Raw genomic sequence first — 16,947 nt, 5'->3', positions numbered from 1 at the left:
CTTTCATCTGGGGGTTTCCTGACTGTTCAGTGGTCACTGATAGTTTTTTAACTGGTCAGTAAATGGTCACTGCCAGTTCTTCAACAAATACATGTCTTGTGTGATCAATACTGCAGCAGCACTTTATTTCTCTTTCAGAAGTTTTGGATCACTCTTACAATTTCTAGTTCACTGGGGACAAAAAAATCCTGAGAGATTAACACTGAGCATCAACATATTTAAGATATTAAGTAATATTTAAATCTTTGTTTTGTGTACTTTGGTTTGCAGCCACGCAGGATATACCTACTGTGGATCTTGTGCAGCCCATGCTTACAAACAAGTGGATCCCAATATCACGTGAGTATTACAGCTTTCTTTACAAAGCCTAAGACCCTGAGGTTGCAATTCTCTGATAAGTGGAATGTTCTTGTTACATTCTTACATCTTGAAGTACTCACATTTTAATTTTGTATTCTTTTTAGCCTTCTATGCATCACTTCTGTTTCAACATCATAAATGTTCAGATTGGATGTTACAAAAGGGGGAAAAAAGGAATATTGTTAAAATAATTGGTAACTAACTACTTACAAGGGAGGGATTAAAGACTTTTCAGTTTATTACTGGTGTTCCACTGCTTTTATAAAAGCCCAAGCTGGTTTTGTTGGGTTTTTTTGGCTTTTGTTTTGGGGTTGTTTTTTTGTTGAGAGGTTTTTTTTGTTTTATTAAGTCAAATAAAATACATCACCATAATTCTCCATTGGTTTTTTAGTGCAGAATTATGGGCTGAATACTGCCAGGATTCTCTTCTGCTGTGAAGTGTGTTTATGATAGTTAATTTTGCCAATAATTTTAAATGGATTTCTGTTTCTAACAAGTTCAAAAAAAGAAAAAGTAAGAAAAAAACAACCAACATGCTCTTGTAGTCTGTGTCTGCTTCTAAAAATTTAAATCCAGTCATTTTTAGGTAAAGGAATATAAATTTTATGTTCTGCTGACTGCAACTCTTTTCTTTTTAATGACAACAATTTAAAATGTCTCCAGTATTTACTCAAAGTATGTATTTTGCAATACTAAATAAAAACTGCCTAGGCTTACCAGTTGTTCATAAAATAACATGCTTTAAACTCTTCAAAGACAATGGCTTTAGTTCTTTCTAAGCTATTGCAAATGATGTGAAAATAGCTCATGGTATGACAGATAACTAGTTCCTCTAAAATTTTGGAACAAGCTGTTCCCTGATAAGGAGTTGGTTGAACTTGCTGGATCATTTGTTTTTTATTGCATGGGATATTTAGAATTAATCTTTGAGCTAAACTGCTAAATTGCATATTTGAATATTTGTATTTTATTAGCTTTGCAGGAAGTTTGTGTTTTAGTATATCTTGTTATATTACTCCCTGTGTAAGGGATTAAAAAAACCAACCATCAGAACTTTACATGTCTCCCACCCCTTTAATTCAGTGCCAGAGACAAGACTATATAATCCTGAATATGAGAAGCTGAATTGCCTATGGTTTTCTTTTCCTTTTGCTTTTAAGTCCTGTGGCAGGAAACCCTTAATATCTAATCAAGAACCAGGAACTGAGGACCTGATGAAATAATGGTGTCATGATGACATTTAAAAAGTTGCAGTATCAGCTAAAGCTGTGAATGTTCTGGTTCAAGCCTCTGTTGTTGATGCAACAGCAAAAAAAACATAACATGTAAGAACATAAACCCAGCATTTGAGAAGGACTTAAAATTTAATTTAGTGAAACCCAAGTTAGGCTAATCAAGTAAATAAGTGGAAAAACTCTGAGTAGATGATAAACTCATAATTGTTATTTGATCCTGTATTTATTGAAGATGGTGAGTAGCTGAAGGTTGTGTTGATTCAAGGAGAGAGTTCAAAAATCCATTAAAGTGGCTGTAACACATCATTCAGTCTCCAAATGAATGAAGTCCGAAAAATTTCTAGCTGATGAGTGCCCTCTGAAATATAACCTGCTTAGAAGATTTAAGGGTAGAGCATAATTGAACTGATCTCATGATAATTCCTGCTTTACAAAGCGAGGTTGGGCCATGGATTGATGTGGGGTCTTACTGACAACAGAGTAAAACTATTGTAGCCATGAGAAAGTATTACTTTGTATGCTTTTATTAAACTTTTACTCTAAGCTGAGTTGCTCTACAATTGCAGTTGTCTAAATTGTGGCATTCTGTATTAATTGTTGCAGCCGAAAAATTTTTATTCTTGGGCCTTCCCATCACGTGCCCCTCTCCCGATGTGCACTTTCCAGTGTGGACATTTACAGAACACCTCTGTATGACCTTCGAATTGACCAAAAGAGTAAGAGCATTACAGAGCTTGGACATCCCTGGGGCTTGGGTATGGACTGTGGTACTGCAGTGCTGGGGACTTCCTTCTTGTTGGGCACTTCCTTGCTCTAAGTGGCATACGAGTGCAAATCTGGGTTTAGTGCAACAAAGAATGAACTTCTGAATGATCCTGGTTGTTTCAGACATGGTCACATCATAACCATAGTGTTTCTCTTCCTCCTAGCAAGAATTTGAAATTTTTGCTTATCTTTTCAATTTTGGTGCTTCAGGGTTTTAAAACTACAGAACTATTACATCAAATAATAACTCTCTGAACATCTTTTCCATTCTCATGTTAAGTGTTCTGGCAGGAAATAAAGGTTCTTTAGTTGATTTGAGTTTGATTTTGATACAGGAATAACAGAGAAACAAAAAATTGCTTTTATTTGGATTGCATGTGACTTTCTAACTTGCAAAGTTAGAAGCTGTTGGTCCATGAAATGCCAGTCTTTTGAACTAAGTGCAATGAAGATTAATCTGGTATTTTGGCTTTAATGTATTTTGAGGTATAACTGAGTGATACAGTGTCTTTTTCAGAAGGGCTAATTAGCGCAGATGTGCTGTGTTATAACTGTGATTAAAAAGCTAATTCACGCTTTCTACATGGTGCCTGCAGAATTTCCTTAGGTAAGAGATGCTTTGCTTTCTGTAGAGCTCCTTTATGGAGCTGAGAAGGAGGCAGAGCCCTACATCAAATTCATCATCCAGTGGAGAATTTTCAGAATGTGGAGATGACTCTGTATACTCTCAAGTACATTTGAGAGTAGAAAAGATAACTTACAAATGTGGATTACTTAATCAGTTGTGGCTGTCTCTACATTTCACGATTCAGTCAATAATAAATTCAATTAAATAACAAATCAACAATTCAATTAAGTAACAAATCAAGCAATAGCTCATCTGATTAGGTTTTTTTTTTAACATCTAATGGACAGTTTATGAAAATAAAAATTCATTGGGCAAATGCATGTATGTTTTCAAATGTTTTATTTGTGAATTAAATTTTGTATCATAACAAAATATTTTTCAATAAACTGGTAAGGTTACTGATTTAACACATTTTTAAAACTGAATCAATTATGTTTATCTTTTAATGCCTTGAACATAATTTTATTTCTGAATTTATTTAGAAACAAGGGGTTTATGATGACAGCCCTTGGAGGCAAGTAATTTTTTATAGTGGTTATGTTCTGATGAAGGTACACTGTAGCTTGCTTTTTGCACTTGAAATAGTTTTCAAAAATAAGCAAAAAAAAGTACTAAAACCTGATCTTTAATTCATTTCAGTTTATGCAGAATTGTGGAAGACTGGAATGTTTGAGCGCATGTCCCTACAGACAGACGAAGATGAACACAGTATTGAAATGCATTTGCCTTACACTGCTAAAGCCATGGAAAGGTACTAGGGCTAATTACTTCTGCAAGAATGAACATTATGTGCATAAGTGTAAGAGCTGCTGTGAAGTGCAGTAGGAAATAATAAAACATTTTATGGCATAGAAGACCTTATGGTGTATATAATGCTCATACTTCCCTGTCCCCTGAGAAAAATTTTGGTAAGGAGAGGGTCAAAGACTAGGATAAGTTGCTGTAATTCTGTAATTGAAACTGTGAGCAAAGCAAACGCTTAAATAATGAAGTTATAACACCTCTTATAAACAAGTTTACTTAATAGAATTCATGTTAGGTATGCTTTCATGAACTTTTTTCAATAGCTGATTTTTCCCCCACTTTTCAAGGCATCTCTGAAAGAAGTTCAAATAGCTATGGGATTTTAAGTTTGTTTGGAGCCTTAATACTAATTTTGAAATCAGGAGTGTGTTTATAGCTGCTGTTTCAGATATTTACTTTAAACAAAAATTTTCAATCTGTGTTGGGGTTTCTTCCCTAAGATGTGCCCCATCCCTTTTTTTTGTTTAAATTTCCATTGTGTTTTGAATTTTACCTAGAGTATCAGTATATACCTGGGTACTGTGTTGAACATTTTCATATAAGTTTCATTTACTTTGGAGAATTACCCAACATGCAGCATCTGTACAGGGAAAATTTAATTCTTACTTCATTGCTGATTTCACTGTGTCTTTTCTTTTTGTTTGTCTGGTATTTTTACTTTGCAGCAGAGAGAAATACTGGTTTTGGGGGTGTATGTTTTCTGAAATTGAAGTACTTTGAGGTTCTAAAACAACATCCTAGTATGACCTTACCAAATTGCTATCTTTTAATAGCAACCTTTTAAACCATTCTGCAGTTTCAGTTAGCAAGCCCTGAAAAATCTTCAGATGTTACTTGAATTACAACCTTTTTTCTTTTGCTTATAAGCCATAAGGATGAGTTTACTATTATTCCTGTGTTGGTCGGAGCACTGAGTGAGTCAAAAGAGCAGGAATTTGGAAAACTCTTCAGTAAATACCTAGCTGATCCTAGTAATCTCTTTGTGGTTTCTTCTGACTTTTGCCATTGGGGTAAGTTCCATATCTCATTATAAGAGTATATTGAATATTTTGTAGCTATTTTCAAATAATGTATTGTATTAAACATTGAACATTTTAACTTCTGGTAAATTCGTTTTTGCAACTTAATTGCCTTCATGAAGTTAAAAAAGTCTTTAAAATCTGGAATAATAGGTAAAAAATATTAATGTGGTAATGTGTTTTCAGTGTAGTGGAGGAAATAAATGGTGATTTTTATACATCTCTTTACTGTTGCAATGAAATAATTATCTGAAGTTGCTTGCTCTTTTTACTCTTCTTTTAAGCACCTCAAAACAACTTTCAAAATGAATTAGCCAAAAATTCACTGGGCATGGCCACATTCCTCTGACAGAAATAAGTTTTGTATGTTTTACTGCTGGGTAAGATAGCAGATGGATTATTTATTCCAATTCACCAGTGCTACCCCAGTTCATCTTGGTGACAGAGCTACAAGGACTCCAGAAGCTTTGACTTCTGCCCTGCTTTATAATTTTATTTTTCTTTGAAGTGTAATAGTAGCTGGAAAAGGGACTGCTTCAGAAAGATATGTAACACAACAGACCTTCTTCCTTTTTTTCCATTGTCATCTTTGCTCAGCTTAATTAAGTGCATGTTTCATTCATCTTTGAAGTGGAGTAGGTGGAAGGTGTATATAAGAATGACCTGGTCCTCTTGTGGCTAATGACCCATCTAGAGCTGCTCATTGAATTATCATGAATTTTTTCTTTTAACCGTCATTTACTGTGGATATTGTTGTGCAAGCAGAAGTAGCCTGACTCCATATCTGACTTTGTCAAGAGGGATAGCAAAATGAAATGTTGCTTTACTTCTTAATTTACCGAATTGGATTCTAAGGCAATAAGAGGCAATTAGTGATACTTTAGTGTCAGTTCTGCATAGTCGATTTCTCTTTAGGAATATAGCCACCCATCATGTATTTTTTTTACTTTACTTCTGGGCTGCTACTTTACAATTGCCCTAGAATTTCCTCAATGGAGCTAAAAAGTATAAAATAAATGAAGATTACTACTTTATAAGTATTATACTTTCAAATATTTCGTAGGTATTAGGGAGTGGTTTAGCTACAATTTTTCCCTTTTTTATTTTATACATGATTTTTGTTTCAAGGTCAGAGGTTCCGTTACAGTTACTATGATGAATCCCAAGGAGAAATTTATAGATCCATTGAGCACCTAGATAAAATGGTAAGTTTTCAGATTTGGTGGAATTAACTAACAAATTTCTCCTGTACATTCCATTTCTTTGAACACCTGAGAAATTTTTCTAACAAGATATTATAGATTAGCTATTTTATTGAATGTATAATTTTCCTTTGTTTACCACAATAAGAATTTAGCTGTTGGTTTTAGCTGGTATTCTCCATTTTGCTGACTGCACACAATTATATTGCGGGTATAAAGTAGTAAGCATCATTAATGAAGAAAAAAACACATGTTCACCTACCTAGTATGCCCTGATGTAATGTAATTTCTGTCTACGTACCCTCTTCTGTTTTTGAAAAGCAGTAAGAATTATGCATGGGAAATTGTGGTAGTTCCAGCTTGATAGCTGTGATAGCTGCACGTAGGAACAGCATTGTGATTATGCAAAGGTTTCAGCGACATCCGTTTGGAAGAAGAAAGGCTGTAGGGCATTGCACTTGTCAGGGAAATGAAAGCCACTGTTTCCTTGGGAGTAGCCTTCCCCTGCCCCTTACTCTGTAGTAGGTGGTGGGGAAAAAGCAGTACACCATGCTTCATTTGGGGTTTGGCCAAAGGCTGAAAGGAATGTTAAATCCATAAAGGTCCAATGCCAGTTATGTTGCACTTTCTTTGCAGTCACAGGAGCCAAGGATTTTTTTTTAACGTAAGAAAACCCCAACAACTTAATGTTCAAGTCTATACTTAAGGCACAGATTAGAAGTAATTCTTCTGGAAATACGTAACCATAAAATTTGTTTTACAACTGTTTGCATCATTTATGTAACTTCTGTAGAATCTGTTAGAACAGAGAGCTGTTCTTATTCATGGCATGTTAATTTTTTCCTTATCTTGAAGGAATAAATCCTATCTGTTGGAGACATCTCTAGACTTTCTTGCCTTGTGTATACAAATTAACCTCTTTGTTTTGCTACTATTCATCACTGGAATAGAAATAATAACAGTAAATAATTTGCCTTCATTCTGTTTATCCCATTTTTAATAATTCTTGTAGTCAGTTGAGAGGCTTCTCTATCAAGAAAAGTGTTTTTCTACAGAATCCCAGTGTCAGTAGCTTCGAGTGTTTTTGCAGGAGAGCAGATTATGGTGCATTAGCAAACATTAATTTCCCCTTGTTAATTTCTGTGGTGAAAGCTTGAAGAAAGACTGGACTTTGGCATTTAATTACTCTTAGGGAATACATTGCTGCACCAACTCTTCCTTTTGGTCGTTATTCAGCTAAATGGAAGTGGCATTTTTTCTAACATGGAAAATCATGTCTGCTGTTTAATAACTATGAAAATACTTTTTCAATCTGAAGTTTAACTGGAAAACTAAACATGCTGCTATATAGCAGCCATACTATGGTTATTTTTTGCTTGTTTGTATCATGCCATATCTGACCACATGACTCCATAATCAGATGCTGTATCGAGGACGTTTTGTTTTGAGTGATTTTCAGAGATATCTTATTAGCAATATCACAATGATCTCCCTGTCACATTTTTCCAGTTTTTAGAAGTTTGCTCAATTTTAGTCTCACTTGGCTACTTCTTATTTCTTTAGATAAGTATTGGATTTTTTCATGTGATTTGACGTACTAAACAAACTTGTACTGTTGTAAGCAGTAGGCCTCTACACAGACAAAATAGCATTAAGATAGAGACAAAACTGTTCTAAAACTGGCTTCATTTTATTGGCCCTAACTAGGAAAGCTGTCTGCTGAGCACATCATAAGCAGGAAGGTGTTCTGGGGCAAGATGAAATCAATTTTCCTTAGAAATGCCTTTGTGAGAGGATGATGGCCTCTTCCTTAATTGGACTGGACCTTACATATAGGTGCATTTTCATAAAAACTGCTGAATACTTTGGACATTGAAGTTTAGAGTCATTAGGCTCCAGCATAAAACAAATACAGAGTAGTAAATATTGCTGGGCAGACATCAGTTTCTCCATGGTGATTGTTGATCTGACCACTGTCACCACAGCCTACTTTGTGATGTAATGGCAAAAGGAGGAAATAGCCTTGTGGTTAGAAGGGTACCTTAGGGGATAATCCTCAAATTAGGAGCTGTAACTGAGCAGCTGATGTACAATAGTTCGTATATCACAACCTGAAACACACTATCTTTTTACATATAAGTGGGGGAAGTATTTTGTAAGACATTGTTGAAGAGTAATTGGTTTTGATTGACTAGACAGAAAATGCTCACTTCAATCTTCAATGCTACATTGCTCATTTTATAGGAGCATAAATTTGGTATGGGATATTTTATGCCTCACTTGAGTCAATGGGGTGATTGTGGTGCCCTGAATGCTGATGAGGAAAAATGCAGGCACTGACAAGTGCTGTGCAGGAATAGCCAGTACTTGGTCCAGGAAAAATGCTCAGCACCCATGGCTTCTCTGGTACCTCTAATGACCTGCTGAATTCTGGTGGCTTCTGCAGTGCTGCTGCAGTGAGCCAGGACCTTCCACAGTGCTCCAGCCTGGGAAGGCTTCTTAGGCTGGGGCATAATGTAAGATCGAGTCTCTGCCTGGATGCCCGAGTCCCTGTTCTCTTCTCTGTGCTTAGACAGTAATTTTCCTGGTGGTTATTTGTCATGTAGGCTGAGTGACTCACACATGCAAAGATAGTTGGGCTGGACAGTATTAAGACCAAGTTTGTTTCCACTTCCATTAGAGTGCTATTAGTTTAGATCTTGAAATATGAAGAAACAGCTGAAATAACTGATAACAGACTTTAACGTAACCAGCCAAAGCATTATTGGCATATAGTATAAAATGAGCCTATAGGTTGTTGGAGGGGGTTTTTGTTTGTTTGTTTTGGGATATGTATGTGGAGTTATTTTTTCTTTTCAAGTTTTTTTGTAGGCTTGTAGATACTTGATCCTATTAAGGGATGTTACTTGAAAATGTAACTTTGTAATCAGGTTAAGTGCACTGTGCTAGGATATTGTAGATGCCATTAACAGTATCTGGGTAACTGGGGTATGCAATTTCTAAGTGATGCCATAATGACCTTGTGATAAACTGTGAAACTGTGCTTACACTTGTATCATGTGGGTTTTATGTGTTTTAACTCTGTTCTAAGCCATGCCTAGCTGAGTTGTTTCAAATACTGAAAATTACTAGCTTCATATACCTCTGCTTTTTATAAAACACAACCTGGCAAAAATGTTTCCTTTGTTCCTCAACACCATTTTAGACTGAGAAACAAGGGTGATAGTCTTTGTTCCTCTGCCACAATGATTTTTAAATCCAAAAGATTGAAAAGTTCAGTACAACCTAATGCTTATAGGACATCTGTTCGTACCAATTCCCTATAGATTTTCTCCAGTCTCTGATGTATGGAACTCTGTTAGCATTTTCTGGGATGAGCTGCATAGCTGTAAATGTTTTGCAGTGCTGAACTGTGCATTGAAATAAGCTTACTAGGCATTCTCATAAATCCATGTCCATTCATTTGAGACAAATGCTCAAAAGCCTCTGCCCAGTATGTTCCAGTGATTTACAGCTGTAAAATGAGTCTTTCAATGGAGCAGCCATTTTCACGTTTTTAAAAGGTCATGAAAGGGTTTTACAAACAGATAAAATATATTCTCATGAGCCGTTCAGTATCTAAGTAAGTGCCTTATGCATCTTTAGTTTCACTTGAGTATTTAGTCAAGTTTAGTTCTGCTTTCTTTAGCTGTATATTGACATGTACAATCTACAAGGAAGTGGATGGTTGAAAGATATGCTTTGAAAATGCAATGGTGTCTGTGTAATCACTGCTAGTTAGAGAACAGCTACCATTATTTTTTTTTGGCACTCATTTATGCTCTGTAGATCTGGAGTGATTAACAGCTGAAATTACTGGCCAGGGGTCCAAACACACTCTCCATGACTCCAGAAAAACTGAGTTCTTACCACCAATTGGCCAACTTAGCTTGGTTTTGTTTTTCCACAAAACGTGTTTCTTTATGAATTCATCGTATGTCTGTTTCTGTTTAAAAGTACACAAGGGTAGTGGTTATTGTTGCTGTTTGTAATTCTCCCAGCTCTCCTGGGAATCTTCTGCTGCTCCATTGTAAGCTGGGATCCAGCCTGAATAATTAGCTGATATCTGCCAGATCAGCCAACGCCCTTGCAGAGTGTTGTGGAAAATTCACTCTTGAGGTGGAGACTTCAGACTGACTGCTTCCTGCATTGTGGCTTCTCCTTTTACCACCCAAAAGTAGGGGAAAGAGCTGGGACAAATGCAGGAATCTTAGAAGAAATTGTCTCCTTTTCTGATATCAACCTCCAGTTATTCCCATGCAAAGTATATATTTTTTTCTAGTCTCTAAGAAAGAACTTACTGTTTCACCAACAGAAGCAGCATAACTATGTATTTTATTGAGTTAGTGAGTGTCTGGAGCTCATTTCCCTGGTGAAGGGAATAATTTTCAGACAAAGGAGAAAAAGATGAGGATGGAGTCTAATACAGGCAACAGAGCAAACCCATAATAAAACTGAGAAAATAATTGATTTAGACTTGTTTCTATACTACTTTCATGGTGTTTGATCTGCTTTATGGGATGGGATAAGAGTAGACTGTATCTGGAGTTGTGCCATTCTTTTTGCTTTTAAGAATGCAAATGTTTGTATGCGTGTAAGATTTTGTTTTCCACACGTGTGCTAGTATTCTTAGACTCCATGGGATCATGGGTCTCACTCTGCTTGGAGGAAAGGATGTAGACATGTGACTGTCTCCTGTGAAGTGGAAGCACCATCTCCTGTTGTGCACCAACTTGATAGATTTTCTGGATCTGGTTTTTATGCTCTGAGCAAATGGCCAAGCCATGCCCCGATCAACTGCCTTGCATGCCTGGTGTGTCCAGGCTATATCACACTTGTTATGCATGTGAATTACACATGGATAGTGTTTCTTTTGTCTAGGATTTTTGGAAATCTGGAAGTCCCAGACAAGTGCTTGGCCCTGAACTTTGTTACCAGGGAGAGCAGATGGAGGCACAGCTTCTTCCTGCTTTGCCCTTTTTGTAAATTTGTCTGGTTATAGCTGTACCAAATCTTAGGGAAGTAGAGCAGTATTGGATGGTGGGGATCAACTAGTCTTCAGAGCTTTTTTAATGTAAACTTCACTAGTATTTGCAAAGATAACTTCACAGATCTGTGGATTAATGACAACTCTGGAAGAGCTCCTGCACTTTTAGTTTGGCAAGGAATGGAAACAAGGTGACTACAAGCTAGAGCTCACATGCTGAGATTCCTTTGATGTCCTTGGTACAAAGTGGAGGGTTTTTCCTCCTGCTCTGTTGTAACAAATAGATGAAGTATGAACACCTTCTTGTGAATGTGTAATGTAATTATTGCTATCAATTCTTTTCCAGGGTATGAGCATTATAGAGCAGCTAGATCCTGTATCTTTTAGCAATTACTTGAAGAAATACCATAATACAATATGTGGAAGACATCCTATTGGAGTGCTATTAAACGTAAGTAACTGTTGATTTATTGAAGAATGCAACTTCTGGGAAAATGCTTGCATTTGTAAAACACAATACTGCTGCAGTGTTCCTTAGTTCTAAAATGTCAAGCCTTGAATTAATTTATTTTTTTAAGTGTTCTCAGTTTGGTCTCTGATTTTCGTGTCTTGCTTGTAGACAAATGTAAGCTCTTGAAAGGGCTGAGGGTTTTCAGTTCCCAAAGGGAGATGAGGTATCACATTCCTTTTGAATTTCAATGAAATGCAATCATTCACTTTCTCTTGGCCCTAAATAAATGAACTAATAAATCTATCTCCCTGAAGGAGTATGTACTTACTCTTTTGAATCAGTACTTATGAACGTGTATTTATTTCCTCTATATTGCTATTAGCTAGCTATTGTGAGTGCCTTGTGATGTCTGGCAGTGGTTTTGAGTTTTGAAAATATGGTGAGAGATGGCCTCTGTAAGTATTAGTGCAGAGCACCATTAACTCACAAATTAACAGCAGTTAGAATTCAGATTACTTTCTGGTTACCGTATTCTGCTTTGCTGATGCAGTGCAGACATAAACCTGGCTTAACTTATTTCTCTAAGTTTGGTTGCAGCTGCTTTACAGCACTGGTAGAGTGCTGCAGATTTGTCGTATTGCTTAAGTGAATCTCACTGTATTTTTACTGTAATTCAATGAAACAGGAAACATGTTCATTTTTTTAATAGGGAAAACATAATTCACTGGAAATGTAGAAAGGAACCTTTTAAAGTGGAGTCCATAAAAGTTTATATGAGCATTATCAATATTGGTGATGCATGTAGCAAAGTTCAGTACTATGACAACTCTGCAAATATACCCAACTCTTACCCTCAGATAATTATTAGTTTTGCAGTGAATCACAACTAAATTCTGTTCATTCACTTTTGCAAATTGTCACACTTTAAAAAATTATCTTTGTACCTTCTTTCTCCTTGATGGAAGAAATAGAATCTGAAAAGTGTTAATAGTGTTAGGTTTTTTTCTATTGCATCTGTGTTTCTGTATAAATTCCCCATGGAACTGAAAGCATTGTTTCTAAAAGAGGTATCATGGAAGGTTCAGTGTTGCTTTAGAGAACTGCGCGGATGTACGGTGCAGTGGGGGAAGCGTCAGTGAATGAAACAGCGCAGAAATAGGCTACATCCACTAGTTATTGGGGGGTGCTTAAATAATGAGCTTGTGAGAGACGGTGCAAGGACCTTTGAGACCTAGGAAATGTAATTTCCCTGTACCTTTTTTTAAACAGCTCTTTTTCTCTCCTCAGGCTATCAACGAGCTCCAGAAGAATGGAATGAATATGAGCTTTTCATTTTTGAATTACGCTCAGTCGAGCCAGTGTCGAAACTGGCAAGACAGCTCAGTGAGTTATGCAGCTGGAGCACTTATGGTCCACTGAACTGCTGAATGCTCAGGGATGGCACCTGCACACACTCTGTATTCGGGGTCCCAGCCTAGCCCTTACAAAGATACAGTCCCTGGTCTTTGGGTATACTGAAACCTCAAACTAATAGAACTCTGTTCTTTTCTAGTAGGTGTAGTCCTTCCTTAGTTTCAACTCATTTAAAAATGCTTTCTTGTTTAGGACAATGGAAGGAAGACTGGTATCAGAGCTTTTTGTGAGAGTTGTTTTTTTTCTTTGGAAGAGATAATGGCTATGAAGGCATGGTGGTAGACTGTCCTTAAAAATACAACATGTAAAGCATTTACCATATCCTAAATTTGCACTCTTTGCAGACCTGTGCACATATACTCAGCTTTCAGAATAGTTTTGCAAGTTGTAAACGGAAAATGGGGGGAAAAGGGGGTGGAAGCTTTTTAATAAAAGAAAAAAAGGAAAACAACGCATTTATAAATGATTCTGTATTAGAATATAATAAAACTCCAGTATAGTCAGTTACTACCCGTGATGTACAACAGATATCTTCTATTTTAGTTGCTAATAAAGGGCTACACAAACCAAAATAGTCTGATTTAAACTTATTGCTTTGTGTTCTGTATGTGGCTGCTTGTCATTAACATTCTTTATCCTCAGTTCTTATGCTTGATAATTCAGCCATTCTGTAAAATATTTCAGAATGTATTTTGTATTCAACATCTTTTGACTACATCATTTACAGATTTTTTTTAAATCTTAAACCTGCACTGTGAGTTCAGCTGTGCAAAAGAATTTGGAAAACTTTTTGTATAGTCTTATCTTTTTTGTTTCACAAACAATCTATGAAGTAGTATCTTTTAGTATGTGATACAAATTTGTATCAGCAATACACTTTTAATGATTTTTATGCTCAGTTTGATTATTCAAGTGAAATAGACAAAGTATTTTTGTTTGAAGTTACTAAAAATTGAAAACAAGCAGTAGCTTGAAAATGATAATTTTTAGACTATCTATCCAGCATTTATAGGCCACAGAAGCCATAAAGTGCTAATCTCAAGCAATTATTCTTCAGAGGTTATTTGGAAGGGGAAGGTAAGGCTCTCTCTTTTTTCCCCATTTTTATTTTTTATTCTTTGACTGTGGGTAGAATTGTTTTTTAAACATCCCATGTTAAAAGTTCTTGAACTTTCTTGCAGCCAAAATAATGATGTAATTATTTCAGTTGTCATTCCCAAAGACTTCCTTTTGTTCTAATAAGAAATGCAAAGTAGGATGCAGTGTTGGCTCATTATCTAAATGGAGATTTCATTCCTTGATATTTCACCTGCTATCAAGAAACCTCCCGGTACATTCAGCTTTTCTAAGTGGCAGAGGGGAATTAATTAAAATTTAAATTATCTCTGAAAGTTGTGGGAATTGCTGCATTGAAAGTCTTAGCTGAAAGCATACCAGACATCTTGTTAATTTCTATTAAAATACCCTCTGCTTGCATCACTTCTATTTATCTTATCACAGTTTGTCACCATTTTAATAATGGCAGGTGAATGCTCCATTTATAAAATGAACTACTTTGCAGATGTTCAAAATCCATCCCAAATGCCAAACTCCTGTGCATGCCTGTTCTTTAAGTTGCCTTACTGCTCTGCCTTGTTCTTGGAAAGTCTCAGCAGCAGACAGGGAAAACAGCTTTCAGATTACTGTTGACAGACAAGCAAGAGGGCTGTGCAGGTAAAACTGAATTGGTAGCCAGTCTTTGTAAATACTTGTCTGACTGTGCCTTATAAACAAAGCAGTTTGACCATTAAGTTTGTTTAAAAAATCCTTGGTGAATACAAGTTTTAATTAGGGCTTGGGTTTCTTTCAGTCTTATGCCAAATGCTTAACATCATTATTGAAACATACAGTTAATTGGAACAGTTAAGTATATACTTTCTCCCTAAGGTAAACATAGTAATTACTTCTGAATACAAATGCCTAAGTTGCATCTTAGTTCTGTAAGATAGTTTTAATGAAAAAAGCCCATAACTGGAAGAGCTTTGAGGAAATCGGTCAGCCATTTTGCTCAGCATAATGTTATTAAATATCTTATCTTGAAAACACTTCACATGTAAATTGTACAATGTATTTCAAAATAAAGTTTCTAATTAAAATGGGAATTTCTGTGCCTACTAGTAATAACCAGCAATAACAGTTCAGGAATCCACTCAGAGAGAAATTTAAAGCTTTGTTAAACCTGTTGTAACTTAAAAAGCCCTTGTAAAACAAACCTTTTTTTTTTTTTTTAAGCAGGAAATACCTGATTTCAAAAGAACTCAGATTTTTTTTTTTTTCCCTTTTGGTGGGCTTGGAAGGAGTTGGTTTCAGTGCTCTGTTTCCTGGTGTGTGTAAGATGTGTCAGGAAGAAAAGCAGAATCTTCTGAAAAATCTTCACTCATTACTGTTAATTCATTATTTTAGCTTTACCAGACATTTTATTCTAATTTAAATATACACTTGTATATAGCATGTTGGGACAAAAAATGTCTGGTTTAGACAGTACTGAATATTAAGTCCTGTTCACTTTTCTGGAGGTTTCTTCTATGCATAGGATGCCTGAGCTTTCACCACTCTTTTGGTGCAGGAAATCCAGCCAGGGACATTATTCCCATTTAAAACTTTAGGCATTTTAGAGAAATGTTCACTGTGTGAAAACATTGATTAAAATACTCCTCTGTTTTTCTGTTCTCATGTAGTTCACAAAGGAGCTTTATGTATTTTGTTTCCCTTGAATACTGCCTAAAAAGTTTATTTCAATACTATCTACTGAGTTCATAGTTCTTCAGTTCAATGTTTTTCACATTGAAGTGGCACAATGGGTCTTCCACTGCTTTGTGCTTAGATGAGCAGAAGTAGGAGGAAGCAGAGGCAGCATCATTCTGTGGGGCAGTGAAAGCCTCTGGACATGGGGAGTACCTCCTGCTTCAAAACCCTCGTGGCATGGGGTGGGTTGGGTGTAGCTGCTCCAACTCTCAGCCTTTGTCAAGTTGTAATGGCAGTTTGGATGTATTTGTTTATTTTAAAGGTCACTACTTGAGTGGCTTTGCTCCAGTGTTCTCTACTCCAGTGCAGTTCTCCTTTCTCAGTGCCCTCAGAAATGTTGAGTTTGCCTTCACTTTTTTAGACAGCTCTTGCTCTCACTACTTCTCAGTCAGGGGCTTGTTGCTGTGTCTGAGGAGTCTCACATATTCCTTTAGGCTTTCCTTGGGAATTGTGGTTTGACATGTCAAGTAGTGAAATGAGGGAAGGGAGAGGAGGGTGTTTGGCACCTGCACACAGTCTCACAGTACTTCATCCTGATGTTTCTGTACCTGTAGGGTTTTTCCATTTCCTGTTTCTAATTTTCCCTTCATTCCCTCAGGAAAAACAAAAAGCTGCATCCAAGGAAGCTTGGCTCTGAAATGGTCACCATGATTTGCAGTTGTTATTTCCTCAGGCTGAGTTGTGCTAACTAACATCTGATCCACTCTCAAAAAATTGCCAGAACTATTGTGTTTCTGGAGAAATGTTTACAATCCCTTTGCCTTCCTACATCAGTGGCAAAACTTCCTGAAAGTTAGCCTTGAAAATATCTTTAGTGTGACCAAATATGAATTTGGGGGTCCAGTGCATGTCAAAGCTGTGAGATGTTTTGGGTTAGGATCCACAGTGTAGCCAGATGGCTTTTTCAGTAGATGGTTGCAAAACATGACTTGGAATTATTCTGTAGGGGTGAAATTACTTTGTTCTCTCAGTAGTGCACAATCTATTGTCTCTAAAGTTTGTTTTATTTCTTTTTTTCTTCCTTACTTGATTTTGCCTAATGCTGAAAACAATTTGTCCCTACAGACAACTTCCAGATACCTGATGTCACTTGGGGGTTATCTTATGCCAGGATTAGCTGAAAACTCAGTGTTTGTTTCTTCATGTCTTTTCTGGTGCCTATTTAGTATGTGCATTCCCTGCTGCCGGGGTCTGAGGCACCTCTCCCATTGCTTATGCCCCAGGAATGTAAATGCTGGGGTACTGATATATCCAAATTAA

At 36.4% G+C, this 16,947-nt stretch overlaps 1 protein-coding gene across 1 annotated transcript; it reads left to right on the top strand.

The window, feature by feature from the left end:
* The first annotated feature begins 281 nt into the window (after window positions 1-281).
* MEMO1 (mediator of cell motility 1) lies at window positions 282-15,044 on the top strand. The gene is made up of 6 exons (XM_031060146.1): window positions 282-339; window positions 2,199-2,311; window positions 3,628-3,739; window positions 5,940-6,016; window positions 11,386-11,490; window positions 12,778-15,044. Exons 1-6 carry the CDS (start codon window positions 309-311, stop codon window positions 12,907-12,909), a joined length of 570 nt encoding a protein of 189 aa, XP_030916006.1. The 5' UTR covers window positions 282-308; the 3' UTR covers window positions 12,910-15,044.
* Window positions 15,045-16,947: the final 1,903 nt, after the last annotated feature.

Source organism: Geospiza fortis, unplaced genomic scaffold, assembly GCF_000277835.1.
Source record: "Geospiza fortis unplaced genomic scaffold, GeoFor_1.0 scaffold41, whole genome shotgun sequence".
NCBI lineage: Eukaryota > Metazoa > Chordata > Aves > Passeriformes > Thraupidae > Geospiza > Geospiza fortis.
This window is presented reverse-complemented; position numbering and strand designations above follow the sequence as displayed.

Coding starts and splice junctions, on each gene's coding strand:
- MEMO1 (XM_031060146.1), top strand. CDS start 309: ATGCTTACAAACAAGTGGATCCCAATATCAC. Junction 340..2,198: donor CAAGTGGATCCCAATATCAC/GTGAGTATTACA, acceptor TAATTGTTGCAG/CCGAAAAATTTTTATTCTTG. Junction 3,740..5,939: donor ACTGCTAAAGCCATGGAAAG/GTACTAGGGCTA, acceptor TTTTGTTTCAAG/GTCAGAGGTTCCGTTACAGT.